The 24653-nt window shown below is 39.4% G+C and overlaps 1 protein-coding gene across 2 annotated transcripts in view; it reads right to left on the bottom strand.

Moving 5' to 3' along the window:
- Positions 1 to 12310: 12310 nt before the first annotated feature.
- The window catches only part of TRIQK (triple QxxK/R motif containing), an 85317-nt gene continuing 72974 nt past the window's right edge, over positions 12311 to 24653 (bottom strand). For both annotated transcript variants that reach the window (XM_063299475.1, XM_063299477.1), the window contains one exon: positions 12311 to 15228. In XM_063299475.1, coding sequence (XP_063155545.1) covers positions 15115 to 15228 — 114 coding nt within the window. In that variant the 3' untranslated portion in view covers positions 12311 to 15114. The remainder of the gene's footprint in view (positions 15229 to 24653) is intronic.

Genomic DNA, 24653 nt, shown 5'->3' on the forward strand with positions numbered 1-24653 from the left:
GCAACCTCCTGCAGAGGGCGGAAGAGGAGGAAGTAGTAGCAAGGAAAGAAAAGTAGAGGCAGGAAATAAAAGGAAATCTAATTAAATCTAGTTTAAACCACTGCCATTTGTTATACCTCTCCATACCTTTCTATTTTTGCAATCCATCTTTGCCTCCAGCATATCCCTGCACCAATTCATATATTGCCTTTTATTCTTTAAGGTGATCTGTGAATGGCACTGAGTTTCCAAATATGCTTTATGTCCAAGGCAAGGTCAAGAAAATGTTGCTGATGATATAATGACATCAACAGAGTGAACAGAATTAAAATCAAAACAGTTGCAGAATAACCCATGCTCTGAAAGACAGAAGTCTAAAGCAAACAAAACTTTGACCTTGACTAGGGAAACCTGGGTTCATATCTGAACTCAGTATGAATCTCATAGGAGAAACTTGAGCCAGTTACCAACTCTTCTTCTAAACAACCTCACAGGATTCTTTTGAGGCTGAAATTTAGGAAAGAATAAGTATTTAAAGGAAGTAATAAAATTATAGTAAAAATAAGTGTAAGTAAAGGAGAAGGAAGTATGAGGAAAGAAAAGGAGGAGAACAGGGCAATTTATGTTGGGCTTTTAGTTCGTTTTTGCTTTTTTTAATGCTGACAAACTAGGTGGTATTCTAGTAAAGACACCTGATCTGGCTAAGTAAACACGATGATAATTGTCTTATGAAATAGTGGTTTTGCTTGGTAGGTCATACCATCGCCGCCATACTGAGTTCTAGCCAATCCACAGAAACACTGTGAGCATGTGTATGATTTCAGATGTGATTTGAACCATATATCCAATTGTTTAGCAATACTTTAATTGGATGTTCCCTTTGGACATTTGTCACACCCTAGATGAACCATGCTGTCAAGCAATCCAGTGTAAACATGAACACATATACACATAGCATACATTAGGGAGCAACCTAGCTGATTATTACTGCATTCTTCCCATTCTCTACCCACGTTATTGTTCACCTCATGGTCAGCTTTAATAATAATAATAATAATAATAATAATAATAATAATAATAATAATAATAATAATAATAATTTAAAAAGAGGGCAGTTGCTCTTGGCTGAAAAATGTACAGCAGTAGAGAACCCCCTCAGGAACAGCTCTGACACCAAGGACTTTTACCTCACTGACAGCCCATCGCAGTTTGCGTGCTTCTCTTAGGAATTGAAATGGCAAAAGTTCAGGCTGTTAAAGGCGAGATTGATGGGTGCTGTCAGGCTCTACCTGTCAGCCTGCTGTAATGGCAGAAATGAGCTACCATCCCTTGGGACCTACCCCTTCACAACACAGGCACCCGTCCCTTTCAATGAGAACACAAAGTCCTATTGCCACCCCCTGCTTCCTTCCCCCGCCAAGAAGCAGCCTGTACACTTAGAGCTCAAAGTAAAACATTAGTTAGGCTTATTTCTGACAAAGCAAGATCTTCTGTAATGCTACAGCTTCCAGGAACTGATGGGAAGCTCATGAACAACAGACCTACTTTGCAAGGGCTGCCAAAGACCAGCACGCTCTGTCTGCGTCAAAGAACTATAAAAAAGGAGTCCTGCAATTGTCCTTCAACAGTTTAATCCAGATGGGCACCAGCCATAGTCTCATCACCACCACTGATGGTGAGATACATTTCTAATTAAATTACAGAAATCTTTCCAAATTTGTCATTAAATACATTAAATAAATTAGGACATGCATATGTTATGCAAGTGGGTGTCAGCTGTCCTTTCTTTTGATGATACATAAGTGGCTCTCCACACTGGGAGTAGGTTCAAGAAATATAAAGTGAAAGGCTTTCCCTGCTTAATCATTCAGTTATAGAACTCCACAGCACAAGATATGTAATGGCTACTAGTCTTATATCACTTATGAAAAGGATTAGATAGATTCATGGAAGATAAATCTGACAATGCCTACTATATATGATAGAATTAGGAACATTCAGATTCAGAAGCAATATATTAGTTTTGGGATGTTATCTTCCTGTCCTTGCAGGATAACTGGATTTACTGATTTTTTTCTCTAATGGAAATAGGATGCAGTTAGTTAAACCCATGACTAATCTAACAAGTTCCCAGTTATGTTCTTAGGACTTTCAGCTGTTTTTTAAAGGGAAGAGCAATGCACTCAAGAAGGAAATTGTACACAGGAGTTAATCCACTAATAAAATGAATTGGAAGACAAATCAGATAGGGATTGAAAAGATGCTCCAGGTTCTGCTGTTAATGTCAAGGGGCAGAAACAGTCTCATGTTATAATTGTATTAAACAGTACTGTGCTGAAATCACTCTTCAACTTCCTTCATGAAAGAAACTCCTCAGAAGTTTAGAAACTCTTTTGAATTTGACTGTTACTGAATTGGATAGTTGATCTAAAAAAATCCAAGGGAAGAAGTTGCTTCACATCTTTCTCTGGATTTTAAATGAAAGGTGAGAAGTGGGATGACTAAAGGCCCACATGACATAATTTGTACCATAGCAGGACAATCACAGATAGTTCCTGGCCTTCTTATAGCTAAAGTAAGCTCAATCCATCCATGAGAATTTCACTGAATTTTTCTTCTTTCAATATTTTTCTTTGCAAAAGTCATTTTCTCCTCATCAAATTGAATGAAAATGACTGGAATAATGCAAAAGGAATTTTCAGGACCACACTGTCGGCATATGCCCACTTGCACCTAACTACAGCATGAACATGCGCTAGCAGCTTTTTTTTACCATGATGTTCTGCCAAGTTCTTCATCTCCTCTCCAGCCCATGAGCCAGACAAACTTAAGCCACTTTTATCTGTACCAGGGTTAAAGTAGCTCCCCCCAGACCTTAATCTGACTCTCCAACAGCAACCTCAAGGTATATAAAATCTGTTCAGCTTTGTCACCTACTAGTATGGAAATGAAGGTATCCAGGAATGATGGAGCAGTGGCAATAGAAGCAGGATAGGGATCAGGAATAGGGACAACATATCCCTGTCAGTATAGTGCCCTGTTGACTAAGGCAGGTGGATAGCATTCAGCTGAGCAGTGGGGAAAGGCCATGTCATTAGATCCTTCACCATTTGGCAGTCTTGAGGTTGGGGGCAGCTCAGATTAAGTATGAACTTTAAAAAGTTAAAATGCCAGCGTTCTCTTCTTGTTGTCATGCCAGTATCACAGGCAACTCAATACATGGACAGGATATTTAATTCTTCTTGCTCTTAAGCGCAGGGCAACAATTGCAGCTGGCCAGCTCCCTGGAGCTGCTTTTTTCTACAGTCCATTCCTCTGGGCATCTGGACTGTCCTGTTCTATATAGGATCATGAGATTTTGAAAGATACAAGTAAGTCTTGCCTTGCAAGAATTCTACAGCTCCCGAAGTTAATTAAAGGCTAATTTTTCAGTGAGGGTACAACCATGGTAGTGACTTGTGATCAGCATGGTGGCTGATGCCAGCAGCCAGTGAAAAGGCCTGTGCTATTATTCAACCTTCTTCCTACATTACCTTCACAGCTGTATTATTGAGAAGTGGGATAGCAGTGTGGATGATAGTTAAAGAGGAAAAATATACATTATTAGGAGTTGCTTTGTGAGTTATTGTTTCTGTGACCTTGTTCTCAAACCCTCTTTAGTGTTTGCATTCCTGTAGCGGTGCTTTAGAAAAAGCTATCCTGGGAAAACTGTCCTTAGTATAGGCTTCCTCAGGGGCTTAAGTGGAGCCCCGGGGGAACCAAAGCAAGCCTTTCAGATACTTCTCCACCGGAGCAAGAGAGCCTCGGAATTCTTAACCCCCACCCAGCCTCCCACAGCCCCCACCTCAAAGTTGAAAGTTTCCTTAATTGTTACGTTTCACTTCCTGGAATTCGTATTCCACCGCTTTCGTGCCTGACCAGTTCTGTGCGAGGGAGGCAAGATGGAAATTAGAGGCAGAAAGGATGAATAACGGAAGAAAGTCTGTACTCTTTTCCTGGGGGTTAAACTCGGATGTGCATTTCCCCAATTCTCCAAAGACGGAGATTCCAAGATCCCCACGCGATTCGAGAGCGACGACGAGGCCTCTCGCCTTCCTTCCGAGCTCTGCTTGCCCTACGGTCTAATCGGCACCGGTGAGCGCCAGAAAAGCCTCTTTCCAGCCACCGAATGGCCCTCCGGATGTTTTTACCTCAGAGACGGTAGCTCTGTAGAAGAGTTAGGAAAGAAACGGGCGACCAGGGGGGTTGCCGGCGGGCCGCGAAACGTTTTGACTCCGCTGAATTGACGCCTCTGGGCTTCGCCTTGCTAAAGGCTTTCCGGCAACTCCAGAACCGCGAATGAGCGGAATGTGAATGAAAGGTCAGCTATTTTCCAGAACTGTATGCACGTGGGGGAAAATAATTTGGGAAAAGCCCCTCATTTGTTTTTCCACAATTTCGGGGCAGGATAAAATAGCTATTGTTAAGTATATCCACCCAGGCTCAGAAAAAACAAGAAAGCACCTTCGAAGAAAAATATCATAAATGACAAATGAAACATACTGATCATAAGAACGAGTAGAAGATCCTAGGTGTGATTCTGTTCACATTGGCAGAGTGAATAGTTGTGGGTAGAGCGACGTTTCTGAACCTCGGCGACGTTAAGATGTGTGGACTTCAGCTTGCTGGCTGGGAAATTCTGGGAGTTGAAGTCCACACATCTTAAAGTCGCGGAGGTTGAGAAACACTGGCTTAGAGAAAAACAGAACAAATCCTTTTACCTCCTGTGATGTCCTCTCATGGATCACAGGACTGTAACCTTAAAAGTGCCCCTCACTGCCATAGATTTGGGTTAGCAGAATTAATTTTCATCTTCTCTTGAGAAGGCTTTTTTTTCCTGAAATAGAGGGGAATATCCGCCATCAAGGGTGAGTTAAACCTGATTCCCCTGTGCATGAGTGTTGACGTTGTAAAAGTGAATTCTCATTGATGCAGAGCTCCCACCCTGCTTTCCAGGGTGTGGAGGCTGAATGTTTAGCATGGATGGGCTTTGTTTTGTAAGATGGAGCTGTTTTTAGCATCCTCTTTTTTAGGAAGCTTTAGAAAGAGGGATGATCTGTACTTCCAGTTTGCTGTGGCAAGGACTGGTGACCACTGCCAAAAGCTAAGAACAGGGTTTTTGGAGCCACACTGAACACTTCTGGAGGAAACAAGTTGTGCTGGATCACAGATTGGATGTTTTGAGCTACAGCTTTAAGCCTCCCTCATTACTGACTACAGTGAAGACCTGACTCAGAACAAAGAGAGGTGTTTCCCCCTCCCCCCACTATTTGTTCAGTTATTTTACAGTTTATTATTTATGTATATTTTAAACCTCATTATATAAAATATAGTCAGAGGTGACTGAACTGGACTAATTCTAATCTAAACATTGGAGTGACAGGCTTGAAGCTACCACTATTCATTCATTCATTCATTCATTCATTCATTCATTCATTCATTCATTCATTCTCTCTCTCTCTCTCTCTCCTTCCTTCCTTCCTTCCTTCCTTCCTTCCTTCCTTCCTTCCTTCCTTCCTTCCTCTTTCCAACCTCCTGAGTCCTTGAAGCGATTTTTCTATCTTGGGTGAGCACTGATATTGATAGGAGAAAGAAATGAAAGGCAAGAATGTGTGGTGTTGATTTTACATTTGTCTTAGAGAACAACTGAAGAATGTGTCAAATATGGAGAAAGAGGCTTTTGGGAAGTATTCTAGGCATTTCTCCTCCATATCCACATTTCATAAAAGAGCCATACAGTGGAAACCATGGAAAAATAAAGTTTTTCTATAGAATAAAAAACTTTTATTAAAAGTCATTTCAATTTAGAGCAAATTAATGAGAACAAAAAGTAACATGGTTTTTGTTTTTTTATTTTGTTTACAAAATAAAAAGTGGTGGAGATTGCAAACAGGCATCTATCTCTTTTTGGGGAGAACATTTTTTTTCCACAGAACCTAAAGGCATAATTTCAGAAATATATTAGATTTTATTTGAATAAATTATGGGGAATCTACCTCAGAGCTAAAAGAAACCTAGGACTTAGATTTAGAAGAAGAATTAGATGCCAATCTCTGTTTTCAGCATCTATACAGGAAATACATCTTAAACTTTTCCATTGGTGGCATAGTCTGATAAGAATCTCACGTATTTTTTCTAAATATTCAGTGAGTTGCTGGGGAGGCTATAAATTAAGGGGAATGTTATTTCACCTCTGGTGGGAATGTGATAAAGTTTTAGATTTTTTGGAAGAAGGTGTTTAATGACATGTCGCATATAACTAAACATTAGATTGAATTCTCTCCAGGGTTAAGCTTGCTATATATATTTGACAGAACGAAAAAATGCAAAGTAAAAAAGTATTACGTTTCCATTTTGAGCAGCCAGATTAGTTATTGCTAAGCAGTAGAAATATCTAAACCATATTTCCGTGGATGGATGGCATGATACGATCTGGTCTATAGGCTGGCTTGAGAAAGTCTCTGATAAAATCCATTGTATGACCAGGCCAAGTAGTGAATCGTTGTTCTACAAGGAACAGTGAGATTTCATTGTTTATGTCAGAGATAAGCATGACAGCAAAAGCTTATGTCAAAAAATATGTGCAGGTTAAAATGTACCAGTTTAATGTAGATTTTCTTGATTTAAAATAAATAAAGGGAATAATTGAAGAAAAAGCTTATGTAAGCATCACCTTTGGAGTTTCTTTTAAGTATTTACCAGCAGATGTGCAGGGTGAATGTGCGGTTGAGTCAGTAACATTTACTGATTCATTTCTTCATAACTTGAACATGTGTGAGATATTTGCTATTTATACCAAGCAACAAACACAGATGCTCCAGAAAATGATGTTTGAACTTTAGAGCTATGTGTTAAAAATTAAAATTTTGTACTGACCTTTTACAAGGAAAATTGAATTTTTTTAAGTGATACAAACAATGCACATTTGAATTTATTTTTCTATTTACACAATAAAATCTCTTGTTAGTTACAGTGGTGGAAAATAGTTTTTTAGATGGTACCCCAGTTTCTTGGAAATCTTGCTCAGTTTCCCCTGTGACTTGTAAGTTGTCTTTTGGCACTGGGACCTTCAGGCCTATATCTGAAATTGTAAAGACCAACAAAATGCTTTCTGTTTTTAAAACCAAGACTAAAATTCCCAGGGTGATAGATATTAAGGAGACCGTCCAACTCACCACCTGTGGAGATATATCCAGAAAATGAAGTGTTACTTTGATTCAGTAATACAGGAGTATCCTTATTTATCCGTTTATTTGATTTATACCTCGCTTTCCCAAATTGCAGGATCTCATGGAGAGCAGTTATTTGCAGCTTATTTTTATGCTGTCAGGATCTTCAATTTCTTTCATTGGTCTGGCTGTCTTACCAACAGCTGTGCCAAGGAATTCATTTATTCTATCAGCTTCATGATAACCTAGTTACAAGGTACATTTTTATGTTTGCAGAGGTAGAACAGAACAGATATAAAACTGTAAAGCCTGATCATGGGGTATTTCCTTTATTCTTGATGAGTATTCATGTTTGGGACATCTTAACAGGTCATGAAACAGATCATTTCATTTCATTTCATTTCATTTTTTGTGCCTTCAAGTCAGTGTTGATTCCTGGCAACTGCCTGGACAAGTTCCTGCAGTTTTCTTGGCAAGATTTCAGAAGTGGTTTGCCATTGCCTCCTTCCTCGGACTGAGAGAGAGTGACTGGCCCAAGGTCTCCCAGCTGGCTTTGTGCCTAAGACATGACTAGAACTCATAGTATCCTGGATTCTAGCCCAGTGCCTTAACCACGACTCCAAACTGGCTCTTTAGCTATAAGTAAACTGTTTTAAAATAAAGTGAAACATTTAATCATCAATATACAAATCCTATAGCTTAATAACATTTTTGGATGGATAGTAAATGTGCTTAACCAACAGAGAAAAATACTGCTCCAGTTTATTTGTAATTGTCTGCAATAAAGTTTAAACAAAGGATTCCCATCCCCACCTCCAGCTTAAAGGATAGGTAAGGTTAAAAACAGCAACTATTCCTCAGGCTCAACTTCAAACACAGACATTCTGACAAAATGTGCAATTTTTAAAGCTTCTTCCCTGGCTGTAATGTAAGAAGCCTTTTTATAAATGTGGACAGAGATGCCACCGGTCCCTTGTCAAAGCAAGGCTGTTTGTAAAAACTGTCTCAAGAGTTCTCGCTGGCTTAATGAGCTGGTAGCGGCTTGTGCTGGAAAGACAGGCAATCATATGTGTCTTTATCTGTTCATTAATCTTCACCATTCTCAAGCTGCTCTTCTCTGGCAATTCTTTACCTTTGTGCCGCATGGCCTCTCCCACAAATGACATAAGTTGTGATAAATAAAAGAGTTCCAGGGCTCGGCCGTATCCTCATTAAACACTAATAATGAATCTACAATCTAAGCCATGTACCCTGAGAGATTTCCTCATAATAGGGCACTTTTGTCTTTCCCCCATGTCACTTGAGGATTTAATGCCTTCTGAAACCTGATCTTCAGAGATGTATCTCACTTTGACAATGTATTTATCATGGAGAGCTTGTACTAACAAAGCTAAGGCACATTCATTTAGGCACAGCTTCCAGAAGGCCTTCTATTGAGCTATGACAAGGTGCTGTGTTAAACTACACATTTGCTCCAGAACCTATGTAGAAATCCATTTTGCAAACTTGACAAAACTTAATGTAGATGGCTGATAAATGGCTAAAAATAGAGTTTCAGTTACTTTCATTAACCACAATTTTCTTACCTGTGTATATAATTTTGGTTATGCACAACATCATATCATTATGCAAACATTCTTTGATATGCAGTGGTAGTCCAAGACCAGGGGATTATTGCATTTCCCAATCTGGTGCCCAAATACATTGGTCTGCAGTGCCTAACATCTATGAGCATACTAGTTGTTTATTCGTTTAGTCGCTTCCGACTCTTCGTGACTTCATGGACCAGCCCACGCCAGAGATTCCTGTCGGTCGTCAACACCCCCAGCTCTCCCAGGGACGAGTCCGTCACCTCTAGAATATCATCCATCCATCTTGCCCTTGGTCGGCCCCTCTTCCTTTTGCCTTCCACTCTCCCTAGCATCATCTACTTCTCCAGGGTGTCCTGTCTTTTCATTATGTGGCCAAAGTATTTCAGCTTTGCCTTTAATATCATTCCCTCAAGTGAGCAGTCTGGCTTTATTTCCTGGAGGATGGACTGGTTTGATCTTCTTGCAGTCCAAGCACTCTCAGAATTTTCCTCCAGCACCACAGTTCAAAAGCATCAATCTTCCTTCTCTCAGCCTTCCTTATGGTTCAGCTCTCATAGCCATATGTTACTACAGGGAACACCATTGCTTTAACTATGCGGACCTTTGTTGTCATTGTGATGTCTCTGTTCTTAACTATCTTATCGAGATTTGCCATTGATCGTCTCCCAAGGATTAAGCGTCTTCTGATTTCCTGACTGCAGTCAGCATCTGCAGTAATCTTCGCACCTAGAAATACAAAGTCTTTCAGTGCTTCTACATTTTCTCCCTCTATTTGCCAGTTATCAATCAAGCTGGTTGCCATAATCTTGGTTTTTTTGAGGTTTAGCTGCAAGCCAGCTTTTGCACTTTCTTCTTTCACCTTCATCATAAGGCTCCTCAGTTCCTCTTTGCTTTCAGCCATCAAAGTGGTATCATCTGCTGCTAGCCGTCCTTTTGGCTTTGAGCTAGCTGCGTCATCACGTCTGGGGCTAGTTGAACTCATCCTCTGTTCCTCCCCAGTAGCATTTTGACCATCTTCCGACCTGGGGGTCTCATCTTCTGATGGTATACCAACATATCTCTGGTTGTACTGATCCATTTAGTTTTCACGGCAAGAATACTGGGGTGGGTTGCCATTACCTTCCCCAGGGATTGCATTTAGTCTGACCTCTCTGTCATGACCTTCCCGTCTTGGGTGGCCCTTCACGGTTTAACTCATGGCATCATTGAGGTGCTCAAGCTCCAGCACCACAAGGTATCGATCCTTTGCTGAAGAACTGGGGGTGGGGGAAACTATAGTCCACTGCATCTGGAGGGCACCTGGTTGAGGAAAATTACACTTGACTGATCTTAAAAGCCTAAGCAGGGTCATACCTGGGTACTATTTGGATGGGAGACTGTTAGGAAATGCCAGGCTGTAGACTAGACTTAACTAAATTATCTGTCCAAATCAGGCCCCTCAGTTCTTCTAATGTGCATCCATCATTGCTGTAATTGAGTCCATCCATCTTACTGCTGGTTGTCCTCTTCTTCCTCTTTTGTCTATCTTTCTCCAGATTTGATGGCATACTTTGGTTAGAACTAAGGTTTAACACTTTTGAATCTGGTATACACTGTAGGATGATGTCCATGTACATAGATGTCATTTTGGTAAATGAAGATTGTGTTAACAATGAAGAAATAATTGGATTGATAGAAACTGGCAAGTCATTCTCCTGCTTAATTTCAATTTCCTGGGCCAGTTTCCAGTTGAACTATATTTTCTTCCTTACTCTTTCCAACTTTGGTATTCCAGTCTCCACACACAGCACATTGTCAACCTCTTCTTCTTCATCAGTGGTTGGAGCATAAACTTGGATAATCATCATGGTGGAGTTGTCCACAGTCTAATCGACATTATTCAGTCATTGACTGCATTGTACCAAAGTACTTTCCTTTCTAAATCCTTCCTGGCCATGAAAGCAATGCTGTTCCTTCTTGTTTGTCATGTCCTGAATAGTAAACTATATGATCTTCTGATTCGAAGTGTCCAATTCTAAACTGTTTCAATTCACTAATGACTAAGATGGCAATGTACAGTTGATTCATTTCATCTTTCACTGTGTTAAGCTCTCCCATGTTCATGCTTCTTACATTCCATTTTCCCACCAGAATTCTATTTTTGCAGCTTTGGATTTTCTTTTCCTGCATAGAAACAGCAGCCACTAGCTGTTAGTAGCATGTTGACTGCCATATGACTTGAGCGGTCCATCATCTGGCATTATATCATCAATCACTTTTTTTGTCTAGCCATAAGGTTTTCTTAGTAAAATTAGGAATTGCTTACCATTTTTTTCTCCCATGGAACATGAAATGCTTTTGTTGTTGTCACAAGTGATCAGCATCTTGCTATATCTCTGCTGCCCGATATTGATGCCTGCTTGTTTTATCTGGGCACCTGGGATGACTTTCACACCTTGGGTGACCCTGCTGGAGAGAGATACTCTTGGCATATACTCCCAGCAGTGTTCTCTCATCCATCCCAGGATCTGCCCCTCCCCTGCCAAACAATGATGAGACAGCATTGTAGGATTTAGGAGGATAGGTTAAATTAGGATCCTAAAAAAACATCTCAGATGACAGTTGTGGCATTCCACTTTCTTACTATTGCCAAGATCAATACATTGGCATACCCATAAAATCACCAGGAGTCAAGCTCAATCCTTTTCTTTTTAATATTTTTCAGTACAAATCTGAGAGATTACGTATAGCAGATTTTGTATGAATTAAGATTGATGGCCTTATTTACAAACTTGGTCCTCATCACTTTTGCCAGTTGTAGATTTAGCCAGAGCTGACTGTTGAATTGTATAAAATCTGACCCTGCTGAATCCCCTCAGCAAACAGGTTTATGACTGCTAAATCTCATATCCTAAGTAGCAGACTAGGAATATTAATGCATGGCTTCATCTTTAGACTTGAATCTAGAGGTTATTTCTTTAAAAAAAATGGAAGGTATAGGATGTGTCAGCAGTAATAATAATAGTAATCCCATATTTTTAACAATGACATACTGTCTTTCAATTAACTTGCAAAGGAAATGTAGTACAATTATATAGTAATTCCAAAAACTAGCATATGTGTGTTGTTATGAAATTCCTAGCTACTTGTTTGATCCCAGTAATTATAGGGCATAGCTGCTATTGCTTCCAAAAACTGGCAAAACCTGATATTGATATTTACAAAACTGTAAACAGATTGGCCCATTTAAAATAAATAAATAAATGGCACCTACGGTGTAGCAGTTCACAATTATGCATGCTTATTCATCCAACCACGCGATAAAATAATGCTGAGACATCTGTTTGAGAGATACTAGCACCTAACATTTTGGCTGTCTCTCCACCAATTTGGATTTTTAGTAAACATGAGGAGAGGCTGCTGTTCAGTGAAGTATACTGATGTGCCATGTGAAATTTCTTTCCTCTGCTCAGGAAGGAAAAAAAGTATCTATCAAATGCATTTACTATTCCACACTTGGAATTCTGAATTACATTAATAGTATCAAAGATGTGCATAGAAAATTTTTATTTCCAGCTGGGTTCCAATCATACATACTAACAGACCAGTGGTAATGGAACTAGCAAATACATGTCCCTCCTTGACCATACGAAGTGGCCAAATTATGTACTTTGATCCCCATACATTGCGTTACAAAAGGGAAAGATCATGCAGGGTGGATGTCAACATGATTGCGGACTGATAAAAATGGCCTCTTCAGTATATTCACTGCTTCAGTGAGAGGGGAACATTTGCATAGAATCATCACCAGTCAACTGATTTGCTAGAATGAATTCAATTGTTCATTCCCTAAAGTATCAACAGAATTCATTACCAACGTATTGGAGAAACATTTCCAATACCACTACTTTTTCCTGTCTCAAGGAATTGTATTATCATTTGCTTAGTCATAACAATTTTTCATGATCACGCAAATGAGGCAAAATTCTACATGTATACTTTTGCACATTTTCAGTTGCTCTGTGTTTGATATTTTTGGAAAATTTTCTTAGTGTATCAAGTATTTCAATCTACTAATAGCATTTTTAAAAAAGTAGTTCTTGTAACTAATCAGCATTCTGTCAATTGGTCTGTAGATAGAATTAAGAAGTATTGTGGTCAATATGCTAAAATAAATCCAAAGATTTTGATAAAGACACTGAAACCTTATTTATTAAACTTCCTAATTCTGATCAATAATTGAGTTGGCACCCCAATGCTATATGAATGATCAGTGTAAACACCCATGTTTGTGGACCTCATCATAACCTTTCCAGCCAACATTTCTGAACGTAAAAATACCAAATCAAATCATTTATTCAGATATGTTTTAAAATAATGTTTCTTTGGAACTGAGGTCATGAAGAGAAGATAGTCATGATATAGCATATCTGGAATAACATCTTGCAATAAAGTATAAAGGAACTCTGATGTTCCTTTCTGTATGAGCCATTATTGAGAAGAAATGAAAATTCCTAATTGCAAAATACTCTGTCATTTTTAAAGCTACCATATATTTTATCTTTCATGCCGATATTGCACGATATGATTAAAATAGAATTTTCATCTTTATGTTAATGAAGCAGCGTATTAATTAAAATCAACATTGAGTGAACTTTCTATTTACGCTCTTTCAGTTAGCCCAAGAGGAAGGAACTCTGCTTCAAAGCATATGTGAATCCTTGAGTTTCTATCATCCAGGTGCCATTTTTGACAGAACACATGTGCCGTGAACAGTTGGCAGTGAATGAAAAAGATGACTACTGATACCCAGGCACAGAAGACTCAGGAGGATGCTGAAAATAAATTTGCACCAAAGTGGGGATGAGATGGGGGTGGCTATATGCTATAGTTAGTATATAGATGTGCTGAAATTACAAATGATTAAAATATGGTTATTATTTGATCTCTTCTTTCAACCAATCTTGATAACATGAAAGCTTTATTTCTTATTATGGTTAAACTTTTCACCTTCTGTAAGAAGATATGGTAGAACATGAGTCAGCAGTAGCTTGAAGTTGCCCTTTCTGTAAGTCCAAGTTGCATAGTACCCATTCCATTTTTACTAAAGGATTTGGAATAAATTTCCCCTGTTCTTGGTTCCGGCTTTTCTCACAAATAGCAGTACTCACACATAGTTTTATTTGGTATTAGGAAATAAATTCAGATATATCATACATCTCTGTTATCTTATTATTGGTTTTGCTTTAACTATTGTTTTCATAGAATCCCCAGCTTTCTTTCCTAAAAGAAATGTTTAAGTCAAGGTAGCCTTTGCAAATTGATTAAAAAAGAAAAAAAAAGGTAAATAAAAAGTACTTTGTTGACATCTGCACTTGCAGAGGTGCAGCCAGCTTGGTAGAATTTTTGAACACATGTATTTTGGAATGATTTCCATTTAACTCAAAGGCTTTATATATGAATTAGATTGTGCTCCATGTCCTACTCGTAGTAGGCATACTATGAAACATTTTGAGTTCTAGGTTTTGGTACAGGGCTACTATGTATGTTTTTCAAATAATATTAATACCAATGACTATATTCCATAAAAAGATAAACTTTTAAAATCTCCCAACTGAAGTGGAATATAAGCATGTGATTTACTGTCCTACTAAAACTAAGAGAATATGAAGTGTAGTTTTGATGCATTGGTCCTATGATACAAAGAGGAAGCTCTTATAATGCTGGTAATGACAGGACTGTGCGTAGTACACTCACTTCCCAGTTCATCAGTTTAACTTACAAAGCAAATCATGTTATACAGTTCTTAATCCAACAAATACCATGTATGGCCCAGATACAGTTTAGCACATATCAATTCTCTTTGTCCTGGAGATGAGATTTAAGAATGTGCTGAATCACTCTCACAGCAATTACTGCTACTTGGAAGTAACAGAAATATGTCTACAGATATCACAGATTATGTTGGTTGTGTTTATGCCATTTTTATAATTTGTATTTGTTGCCATCTTTTAAAAAGAGAAGTGATTCTAATTCAAAGATGACTCCAAGAAAATCAAATTCTTTTCACCCACACAGTAACACTAACAAATATAGGAAATTGTTTTCTGGAATTAAATATTTCCAGTTTGAAAAAGAAGTGAGGAGAATGGTCAACTTTAGCCAATAAACTACAGTTTGAAAAGATGAACCTCATTAATATCCATAAGGCTGGCTGAGATACTCTCAAGTGTATTATTAATTTCTGAATGCAGGAACCGATTCACATTTTGTCCACTTTCATGACGAGCAGGTGTTCATGGCTGAAGTAGACAAGAGTAATGCTTTTCTAGAAGAAATCTTCAAAAACAATTCTGCTAATTTTCATCTTTTTCCAGACCAAGGTCATCTTCTTTGGAAAGGTTAAGATAAAAGAAAGCGTAACACGCCAATAAAAATACCAATATAGCTGCAAGGACAAGGCTGACTTCCTGTATTAAAAAGAAAAGAAAAAAAATAGGCATCATTTTAAGTTAAATAAGAGCTGCATGTTTAAATTTATAAATATAATCATCATCATAATCAGTAATAGCCACTGAAATCCTCTGAATGGCTTTAATATTATAGACCATAGTCCAGCAATGTAAAATACATATACATACATACACACATATACATACAAGTATTGTATTGGAGTTTTTTTGTTTTTAGTCTCCTACTCCAGATTGAGGTTTCTCAACCAGGGTTCTGTGGCACCCTAGGGTTCCACGAGAGGTCACTAGGGGTTTCCTGGGAGATCATGAGTTATTTAAAAAATTATTTCAAATTTGGGCAACTTCACATTAAAGAGCTAAGTCTCATTCTTTATTTTTAGTTAAAGAACACTGTTAATGCATATATACAGGCCTAACCATGAAATGAATATAATAATTTTGTAACTTCTGGCCTATATTTGAGCCTGAATGTGCAGGGGTTCCCCAGGGCCTGAAAAATATTTCAAGGGTTCCTCCAGGGTCAAAAGGTTGAGAAAGGCTGCTCCAGAGGATCAAAACACATGGTAATCATGGAGATCATGAGGAAATCCAAGCAATATAGACTGCACTAGGAATTTTTAAAAAAAATTCTGAAAGGAGGCAATGGCAAACCATTTCTGTACTGTTGTCAAGAAAACTACCTGGACACGTCTACATAATCAACAAGACTCAAAGGAGTTTTTGTCTTTATTTTTAACTTCAGGACCTATATCTTAACAGAATTTTATTCTGAAACGGCTGTCTTTTGCCAATATTTTCTAGACCAAAGCTATGACATTTGTTAGGAAAGCTAGGACATTGGTTAATAGCCCTTGAAAATACAGCCAGTGGTGAGGGATTTGGGGAGTTATTCTTCAGCACATGTAGGTTTCAAAGCTATTTCAGATTATGGATTCCAACCTGTTCTGGACTGTGAAATTACATATCATAAATACACCTGATAATTTTACGTGGAGATCTGGAGAAACATAAGGGTCCTGGTAGATGGGGAATTCAGTTCTTCCTGCCAGAATCTTCATTTCTCACCACCCATTGAACACACAGTTTGTCAGAGGATGCTGTTTCAAACTGGAATGAAGGCTCTTTTTTTAATCTTACATTTATATTTTGAATTTTGTCACCATCCATCTCACTCAAAGAGTGAGACTGCCAAATTTTATGGTAGCAAGGGACAATTTTTACTGGAATCAGGACCTCCCTGATTGTGGTTTCAGCCTTGCTTATTTTCTACAGAGTGGCTATATAGTTATACCAGGGTCAGCAACATTTTCTGTTAGTGGGCATCACTAAGAGTTCACATACACATACATATGAGAGACTGTGTGGTGCACTGGTTACAGTGCTGAACTAGAAGTGGGGAGACTCAAATTCTATTCCTCATTTAGGCACGGAAGCCGGCTGGGTGACTTTGGATTGGCCAATCCCTCTTAGGCATACAAGTAAAAAAAATCTATCAACCTGCACTGGACCAGCATAGTAGATTATAGTAATATTCATAATAAAGGCCTCAGTGAAAAGGCATTCTGCAGAGGATTCAGGCTGAAATACACACATGCACATACACACATATACATGCATACATACATACATACACACACATACATACATACAGTACACATACATACATTCACACACATACATATGGTTATTTAGGTTAGGTGTTTGTTTAGCTTAGAAAGATTCCTACTAAAAATGTTTGCAACCACAGGCCTATCATTCTGGTTTGCGAGGGGCAGAATTCACAAAAGACTTCACGGCCATTTAAAATTTCATGCTATCCATCCATAAAAGTACATAGCTCTTCAGATTCCTTCAGCTTTAAAAAGCAGCTTGCTCTACTGCATACTCAAAACTGAAATCCATAACAGATACAAAAAACTTGTTGAAGGATGTGAGTTTTATGGAGTATAACTATAGCTCAGGTCTCAAATCTGCAGCATGAAGTACTTGAGAGGACACAATTCACATGCATTAAAAAATAAATAAAATTACAATTTTATCAATAAAGCTTTAGATAATGGTACAAGAAAAATGAATGAGAAAAGAGATAAATGGGATTTGGAAGCAGGTTTCTTCTGCATAACAGATCAAAGTGGACTGAATGATTTTCTCAATCATTTTCTTTTCATGAGCATTAAAAAAAACATAAAAGGATGAACATTATTCTAAAGAGTTATATTTCCTGTCAACTTCTGAGAATGGAGAGATCTGTTGGCTCATCTGACAGGTTCTTTTGGAACATACTTTATTTGTATTTACATGAATCCATGTTATAATTTTGCAGTATTTTAGATGCATAATTCAGTATGTGCCATTTTACAAACTTTTCAGTTATAGCTTCTTGGGCTAAGGTTTTTCTGTGGATTATCATTCTGCAGACAGCCCAAATTTCTTTTTCCATACAAATAATTTGTCTTATGAGCTCTTTAAAAAACTATTTATATTGGCGGTATTCTTTCACTCCCAATCTCCATTTTTGTAAAGAAGGTAAGAAGGCTAATTTAAGCTTCAGTATCATCTTTTGGTTTCGTCTAATGGAATTAACATCAGGGATCATCTCCAAAATTATTGTATGAAACCACACAGGCATACACTCACAAATCTAAACTATAATGGGAACCGAGAATTGAATTTATTTATTCTCTCATCTCTATCGCAATGGCAGATTCATCTAGCACCCCAAGAAGACACAATGCATGAGTAGAACACAACTACAAGCTTCCTCTGCTCAGGAGCAATGAAATCCTACCATCTCCCTGGATATTATAGTTTCTTCTCTGCCTGCTTTACCATTTCATTTTCCCTGGTAGCTGGCTTTAATCCGTATGCTAAACTAGCTTCTGAAGTGGGCCCCAGCTGACTAATGGGCTTTGCTGTTATGTATTTCTCTCATTATATTACCCCTCACCCAAATCCCATCCTGCATCATGCACCGAACTCCTCTGAAAATTAAAGGAAATGCCATTCCTTTTCCACCGACATTTACAAACTGAGTCTTAGAAGCTCATCAGAATTTCTTAGTAGGAAATTAGCAATGGTGTACAAAATTGCCTTAAAGATAGCCTGTTCACCTCACCTTGCAGCGTGATACTCCATGAGATTGTACGCCATGCTTTCTGTTCTTTTTTTGTTATTGAAGTTTTTCAACAGGATTAAAAACAGTACAAATTTTGAATTAAAGAAGAATAAAGTAATAAGAAAGTGAAGAAGGGTAGGAAAGGAAAGGTTCCTTTTAACCACATATTTTTCCCATTGTTCCATCAGTATGTTATGTCCAAAGTTCTAAGCCCATTTTATCAACAGTCTTTCACTTGTTCTTCTTCCATTTCAAATTTCAATAAAAGTTCATACATTTTAGCAATTACATGTTTTGTTCTCAGGAGTTGACAGTGAATCTTAATCATTAAATGTTTCCTGTGAACATTCCTAGGAATGTTCCAGGCCCTCTGCAATGGCCTTTCTCCAGCCGATGCCCTCCAGATGTAGAAATTATGGGAGAAGTCTAACACATTTGGAGGAAAACACACAACTGTTTCTCAGATCAGTGAATGTTAACCCTTTCTAGAAGTTTCAAGAAAATCCACTGGCTGGGTTCCCATATCACATTAAGTCATAGTTACTTAACCATGGCTTTTGGAGTAAGTTACAACTACCTGGGTTTGCCCAACATACTATGCCAAAAATAAACAAACTATACTTTAGCTTAGTGCAATATGTTCATCATCAGTCATTATCTTAAAGCAGATGAGGTGTTTAACAAAGCATCTTGTGAGGCTTTGCTTGAACCTGGGGTCCTGTTCATTTCTAAACTTAGAGAAATTACAAATGATGGTCACAATTTGGATACAGGTGGGATTTTTGTTGAATAACTGAAAACAGTACCCATGAACAGTTCACTCGCATTTTAACAGTGAAACTATCAACACACGAATAGCTTGTAATATGTATCCAAAAACATATAAACTTAGCATTTAAGCAGTCATCCTTCTTCAAGAAGAGCAAAAAATACTGGATATTTATTGCTCACAAGTTGCTACATTGACATTATCAACACAGATAAAAATCACTCATTGGGGAAATTAACAAAGTATTAAATGGCAATGACTAAATGAAACTTTTTTATTTTCAAGCCTACATGAAAATGGCAGGCAATCAAAATATAACAGGATATACTAATTAACATGCTAGAGATTAAATCAAAAGTACCACACTGGGGTTGATTTAGAAAAGTTTAGGGCCCCATTCTCAGGCCAAAAAAAACCCCAAACAAACTTTAGCAAACTTTTGCAAACCTACATTCCTAACAGAAACTCAATTAACTGCAATAAACACAGTAATAGGAAATGTTGAAAGAATGTTTCATTAAGTATTTCTGAAATGCAAAGAAATCAGAATTCCATTCTGAACAATAACAGATCTTCCAAGCCCAGTAGCATCTAGTGTTTCCATTGTTCCATTAAATTGCTTTCATCCTTTATCTGTCTGTTTCCATACTACCCACATGTTGTTCTTTCCAATGAAATGAAATCTAAGTATAGATGGTACATAGGAAATGCATACCATTTTTGTATTCGTCATCACATGTTTAAATATTGCCTATGCAATACTTTGCTCCATGAACACTTGTTGGGATTGAATGCAAAACTCTCCTAGACTGGCCAACTGATCTCAAGATTTCAAGACCATAATGATGGATGTTTAAAGTTACTCAAGAGCATTCAGCACTGGAGTTAGCTTTAAGATATCAGGGAATATCATACCCAGAGTAGTAGACTGTTAGCATTAATATCCTGCTAGAGTTTATATATAACATCACATTAAGAGTATCAGATGTAACATTCTCAGTTGTCTAAAACGTAGTTTAGATAAACAAGGATGATCGTTTCTCCTCTTACCTGAAATTCAATTTCATTCTTCCTTTTTTAATGCACACCTGCATTTGCTCTTATATCGAAACTGACCAGGAATCTGTTTTATTCTAACTATTGCAGTCTGTGATACTCAATAGGAAACTAAATCTGAATGTTTATGGGAACTGAGATTTGAGCTCAGGATTACTCATATAACATTAAACCAGTTTTCATTACATGTGAATTGTATGAATCCTTGACGACAATTGCTTTTTATGGAGTCCATTTACAATTCAATAGGCAGTCAACTACTATGTTCCAATGTCCAGAAATCAAATGATATGAGCAAGCATGTGCAAAGCAGCCCAAACCTTAGAGCCTGGGAAAAATGGGATATACATCCCTTCCTCTGAAAAGGTTTATTATTAATCGCACTTAGCTAAAGTGATTTAATTTTAAAGATGGATTCTATTTGAAAACTCATTCATTTTGGATCTTTCCAGTGTCTTTGTTGGAAGTCAAAGCTTCCCAATTTGAGGTCATTCTCAATCTAGGACTATGCATCTGCTAGCCCTGACACCCCGGAATTTTTTTTCAGGGGGAGAGAGAGATTTTGTTATAACTTACAATATTTTACATACAGTAATTTGTTCCTGACTGAAGCTGGTTCCAAATCTATCATGCAATCAATCAGAAAAGAGGACAAAAGAGGTATGTCTGAATCAGGAAGGGGAAGAAAAAAATACAGTACAGCTTTATAGGTTAGTAACCTGCCTTTTAAATAAGCAAGGAAAAAAAGGCAACAATTTTTTCCTCATTAAATCCTGATGCAACACTGATGGAGGAGATTATGTTGTGAAAATAGTCTGTATTCCATGGCAATGCTTGATGGAGATCAGCTATCAGGGAACAAAAGAAATCTCTGTTTCATGATTACAATAGCAAATTCTGGAAGACAACCAAATATATCATATGGCAGCTCCACAGCTGTTACAGCACAGGATTACTACCTTTACATTTCCTCTAAGTGAAGTTGGGAGAAAAAAATTATTTCTACTCTGCAAGAAACAAGAAAATGTTATTCTCTGAGCATTCCTGAAATTCCTTTCAACAGAGATGCCTCATTTTTGAATTTTTAACTTCATTTTTATCTCAGCGTACATTGCTAAACTAATTTCATATTAATTCAGTTTAAAGCCTCCCAGAATTGAGGGGAAACACAAGGAATTTAAATAAACTATGTATGTTTAACCAAACATGCTTCCTAATACTATTTATCAAGGTAATAAATATACTTTCTATATTCTTTCAAAAAAGGTGTTCCAAAATAATTTAAAGTCCACCATCCTTCCTGCTGAGTCATTGATAGCAAAGCTAATATTTTACCATATGGGGAGTCAAAGATGAAAACTGTTACTGATTATTTCCTTCCTATAGCCCCCTAAATACCTACCATATCTACCCGTGGAGGACCAGGGTACACCTAAAATGATGCTTTTCTGTATTTGAGCTTGTTTGGAGGTTCTAGCTGGAGAGTGCAGCTGTCCTAACAGTCAGAAATCACGCTGAGACGAGGAGTAGGTCTCTAGTGTTTATTACTGCTACATTAAACAGAATCCTAACAAACTGAAGAAGCGTGGGAAAAACCCACATATAAACCCCAAAAGCTAAGGCGGGTCTGATCTGTGTCTCTTTGAATGGCTGCTTAATTCCTCAGTACTATGCATGCATTTTCCACCCTGGATCAAGGCCCGCTCCTGCTCGCCATCCTTACTCATGACATCACCCTCCCCTCCAGATTCACATTCCATTTCAGCCCCCTCCCTTCCAGACGTTTGATAAGAGTCCATGTCTGCTTCTAAGCTCCCATGGGAACTGGGCAACGATGGAAATTCTTCAAAGGAAAACTCCTCCAAGGACAAATCAGTGCTGCTCTCCAGGTCTGATAACTCTTCCGGCCCAGGTGGCTGCTGCTGGAAAATAGCTAGATAATTAGAAGAGTCGTCCCCCCTCCCCGCTGGGAAATGCAAGCCCGAGGTGGAAGGCTGTGGTCCCCCCCCCCTCCTCTGTAACTGGTGTCAAGGCTTCAGGCGGGGGTGGAAAGTGCAAACTTACAAATTCCTCTGCTTGCTCAGCCAAGTGAGGAATCTCTGGTAGAGTGCGAGGCTTGGTTTGTGAGGGAAAAGCTGATGGAATCGATGAACCAGTGTTGGTGCATGTACATCTCTGGCATTCTCCCACGTGCGCTCTTCCTCAGGGTACCCTTTCCAGTGTATGAAATATTGGATGCCCCTTCCCCTCCTCCTAGAGTCCAGAATTTCCTCGACTTCGTATTCCTCCTCCCCCTCCACAATTACTGGAGGTGGGGGGGCAGTTGCGATCGTAAGGCACTTGGGGGAGGGTCCTTGGCTAGCAAGGCTCTGTGAAAGACTGGATGAATTTTCATGGATGCTGGCAGCTTTAAGCAATAAGTCACTGGATTTATCTGCTGTACCACAGTGAAAGGGCCCACAAACTTAGAGTCCAACTTCTTGGAGGGTCTGGTAGAGGTCAAAAACTTGGTAGAGAGCCACACTTTGTCTCCTACCGCAATCGTTGGCCCCTCTTGTCTGTGAGCATCTGCAGCTCTCTTGTAAGCACTCTTTGCCTTGTTCAGCTGCTCCTTTAACAACTCCTGTGCGGCTTGTTGCTCTTTAAGAAAATCAGCCACGGCTGGAACAGCTCCCTGCTGGGAGGAGGTGGGCAACACCCGAGGGTTAACCCCGTAGAGTGCTTGGAAAGGAGACATCTTGGTAGAGGATTGCACAGAGTTATTATATGTAAATTCTGCCATGGGGAGCAGGGCTGGCCAATTGTCTTGCTGATAAGTGGTGTAACACCTGAGATACTGCTGTAACCATTGGTTAATTTTCTCAGCTTGCCCGTTACCAGCCGGATGATGCGATGATGATAGGTGGATCTGGACCCCTAATGACTGGAAAAGCGCCCTCCAGAACCTGGAAGTGAACTGAGGGCCTCTGTCACTCACCAAGTAATTTACCATGCCTCTATACCGAAAAACATGGTCCATGAACAACTGCGCTGTGGCTTGCGCAGATGGGAGGCCCTTGCAAGGAATAAAATGCACCATTTTAGTGAAAAGGTCCACCACCACTAGTATGGAAGTCAGCCCCTGGACCGGGGGTAAATCAGTGATGAAATCCATGGAGATTGTATCCCAAGGCTGACTGGGGGTGGGTAGGGGTTGCAAGAGTCCTGTGGGCTTCCCTGGGAGAGGCTTGGCTCGTCTACAGGTATGACAAGAAGCCACGTAGCCCTTTATGTCTGCAGTCATCGTAGGCCACCAGTAGTCTCTCAGTGCTCTATGGAGAGTTTTGAAAACACCTCCGTGGCCTGCCATTTGATGTTCATGGCAAAGTCTCAGTACTTTTTCCCTCAATGAGGGGGGAATGTATAATCGCCCACTATGCCAGAGGATTCCTGCCTCCACATTGAATGGCGAGGCAGTGTCCGGATCAGATTGTACGCATTCCTGAGATCCAACCTGGCTTCTGGTAACTCAATGGTGCAATCACAGTCCCTATGGGGGGGGGGTAATGCTGTGGCCTCTTGTTCGCTGAAAACGTCTGCAAAATCTGCATACTTGGCTGGCAACTGGACCCCCCCTACTTCCGTGACTGCGTTGGTTGCTGAAGAGAGGAGAGTGGCTTGAATCTTGTGGTGCTGGCATTCCTTAGCTGGGAAGGAGATTGCTCCCATAGTCCAGTTCAGCAATGGGTTGTGGATCTTCAGCCAAGGTGTGCCTAGGACTCCAGGCACATTAAGTGATGCAGTAACATAAAGTTGGATCCACTCAGTGTGGTCTCCCATTGTTAGTTGCACCGGTTCTGTGAACCTTCTAATCACCCCTGCCTTGAGGGGCTGGCCGTCAATGGTCTCCACTTCTATGGGACGTGGCAATTCTATGGTCGGGATGTTGAAGTCTTGTACGGTCTGTAGATCAATAAAATTGGTTGAAGCTCCGGAATCCACGAGGGCCTCTAGCTTGACCTGGTGCTCTGGGTTTACGCACATTATTACTGCTAAGTGGTAAAAGGAGTGCCTGGAATCCTCAGAATGAGCCCTTCTTAATTGATTGATGGTCTCCCTGCTGAGCTCTGTGGAGGGAGACCGACGGAGTTTCCCTGGTTGGAAGTAGAGGCAGAGGTGGCTCTTGTTTCAGCTGCTTGCCCTGGGGCTCTTATGGAATTTGCTTGTGCCCCTGGACTCCACAGTAGAAACAGAGGGCTCTCTCTCTCCTTTTCGGTCTCTCAGCCTCGGAAGTAAGCCTCCTGCTCACCCTGATCTGCATCGGCTCCTCTGGTCCTGAGTAAAGAGATGCTGTGGAGAGAGCTGGAAATCCTGGGAGCATCCTGAGGCCCCTGCCTCTCCCCGGCTGCATCTGTCTGAGCTCTTCTAGCCTGGTGTCTATGACCACAGACAACTGATATCAGGCTTCTAGGGTAGCTGGCGTTCCCTGGCGCACTAATTCAT

Source organism: Candoia aspera, chromosome 3 (assembly GCF_035149785.1).
Source record: "Candoia aspera isolate rCanAsp1 chromosome 3, rCanAsp1.hap2, whole genome shotgun sequence".
In the NCBI taxonomy this organism is placed as follows: domain Eukaryota; kingdom Metazoa; phylum Chordata; class Lepidosauria; order Squamata; family Boidae; genus Candoia; species Candoia aspera.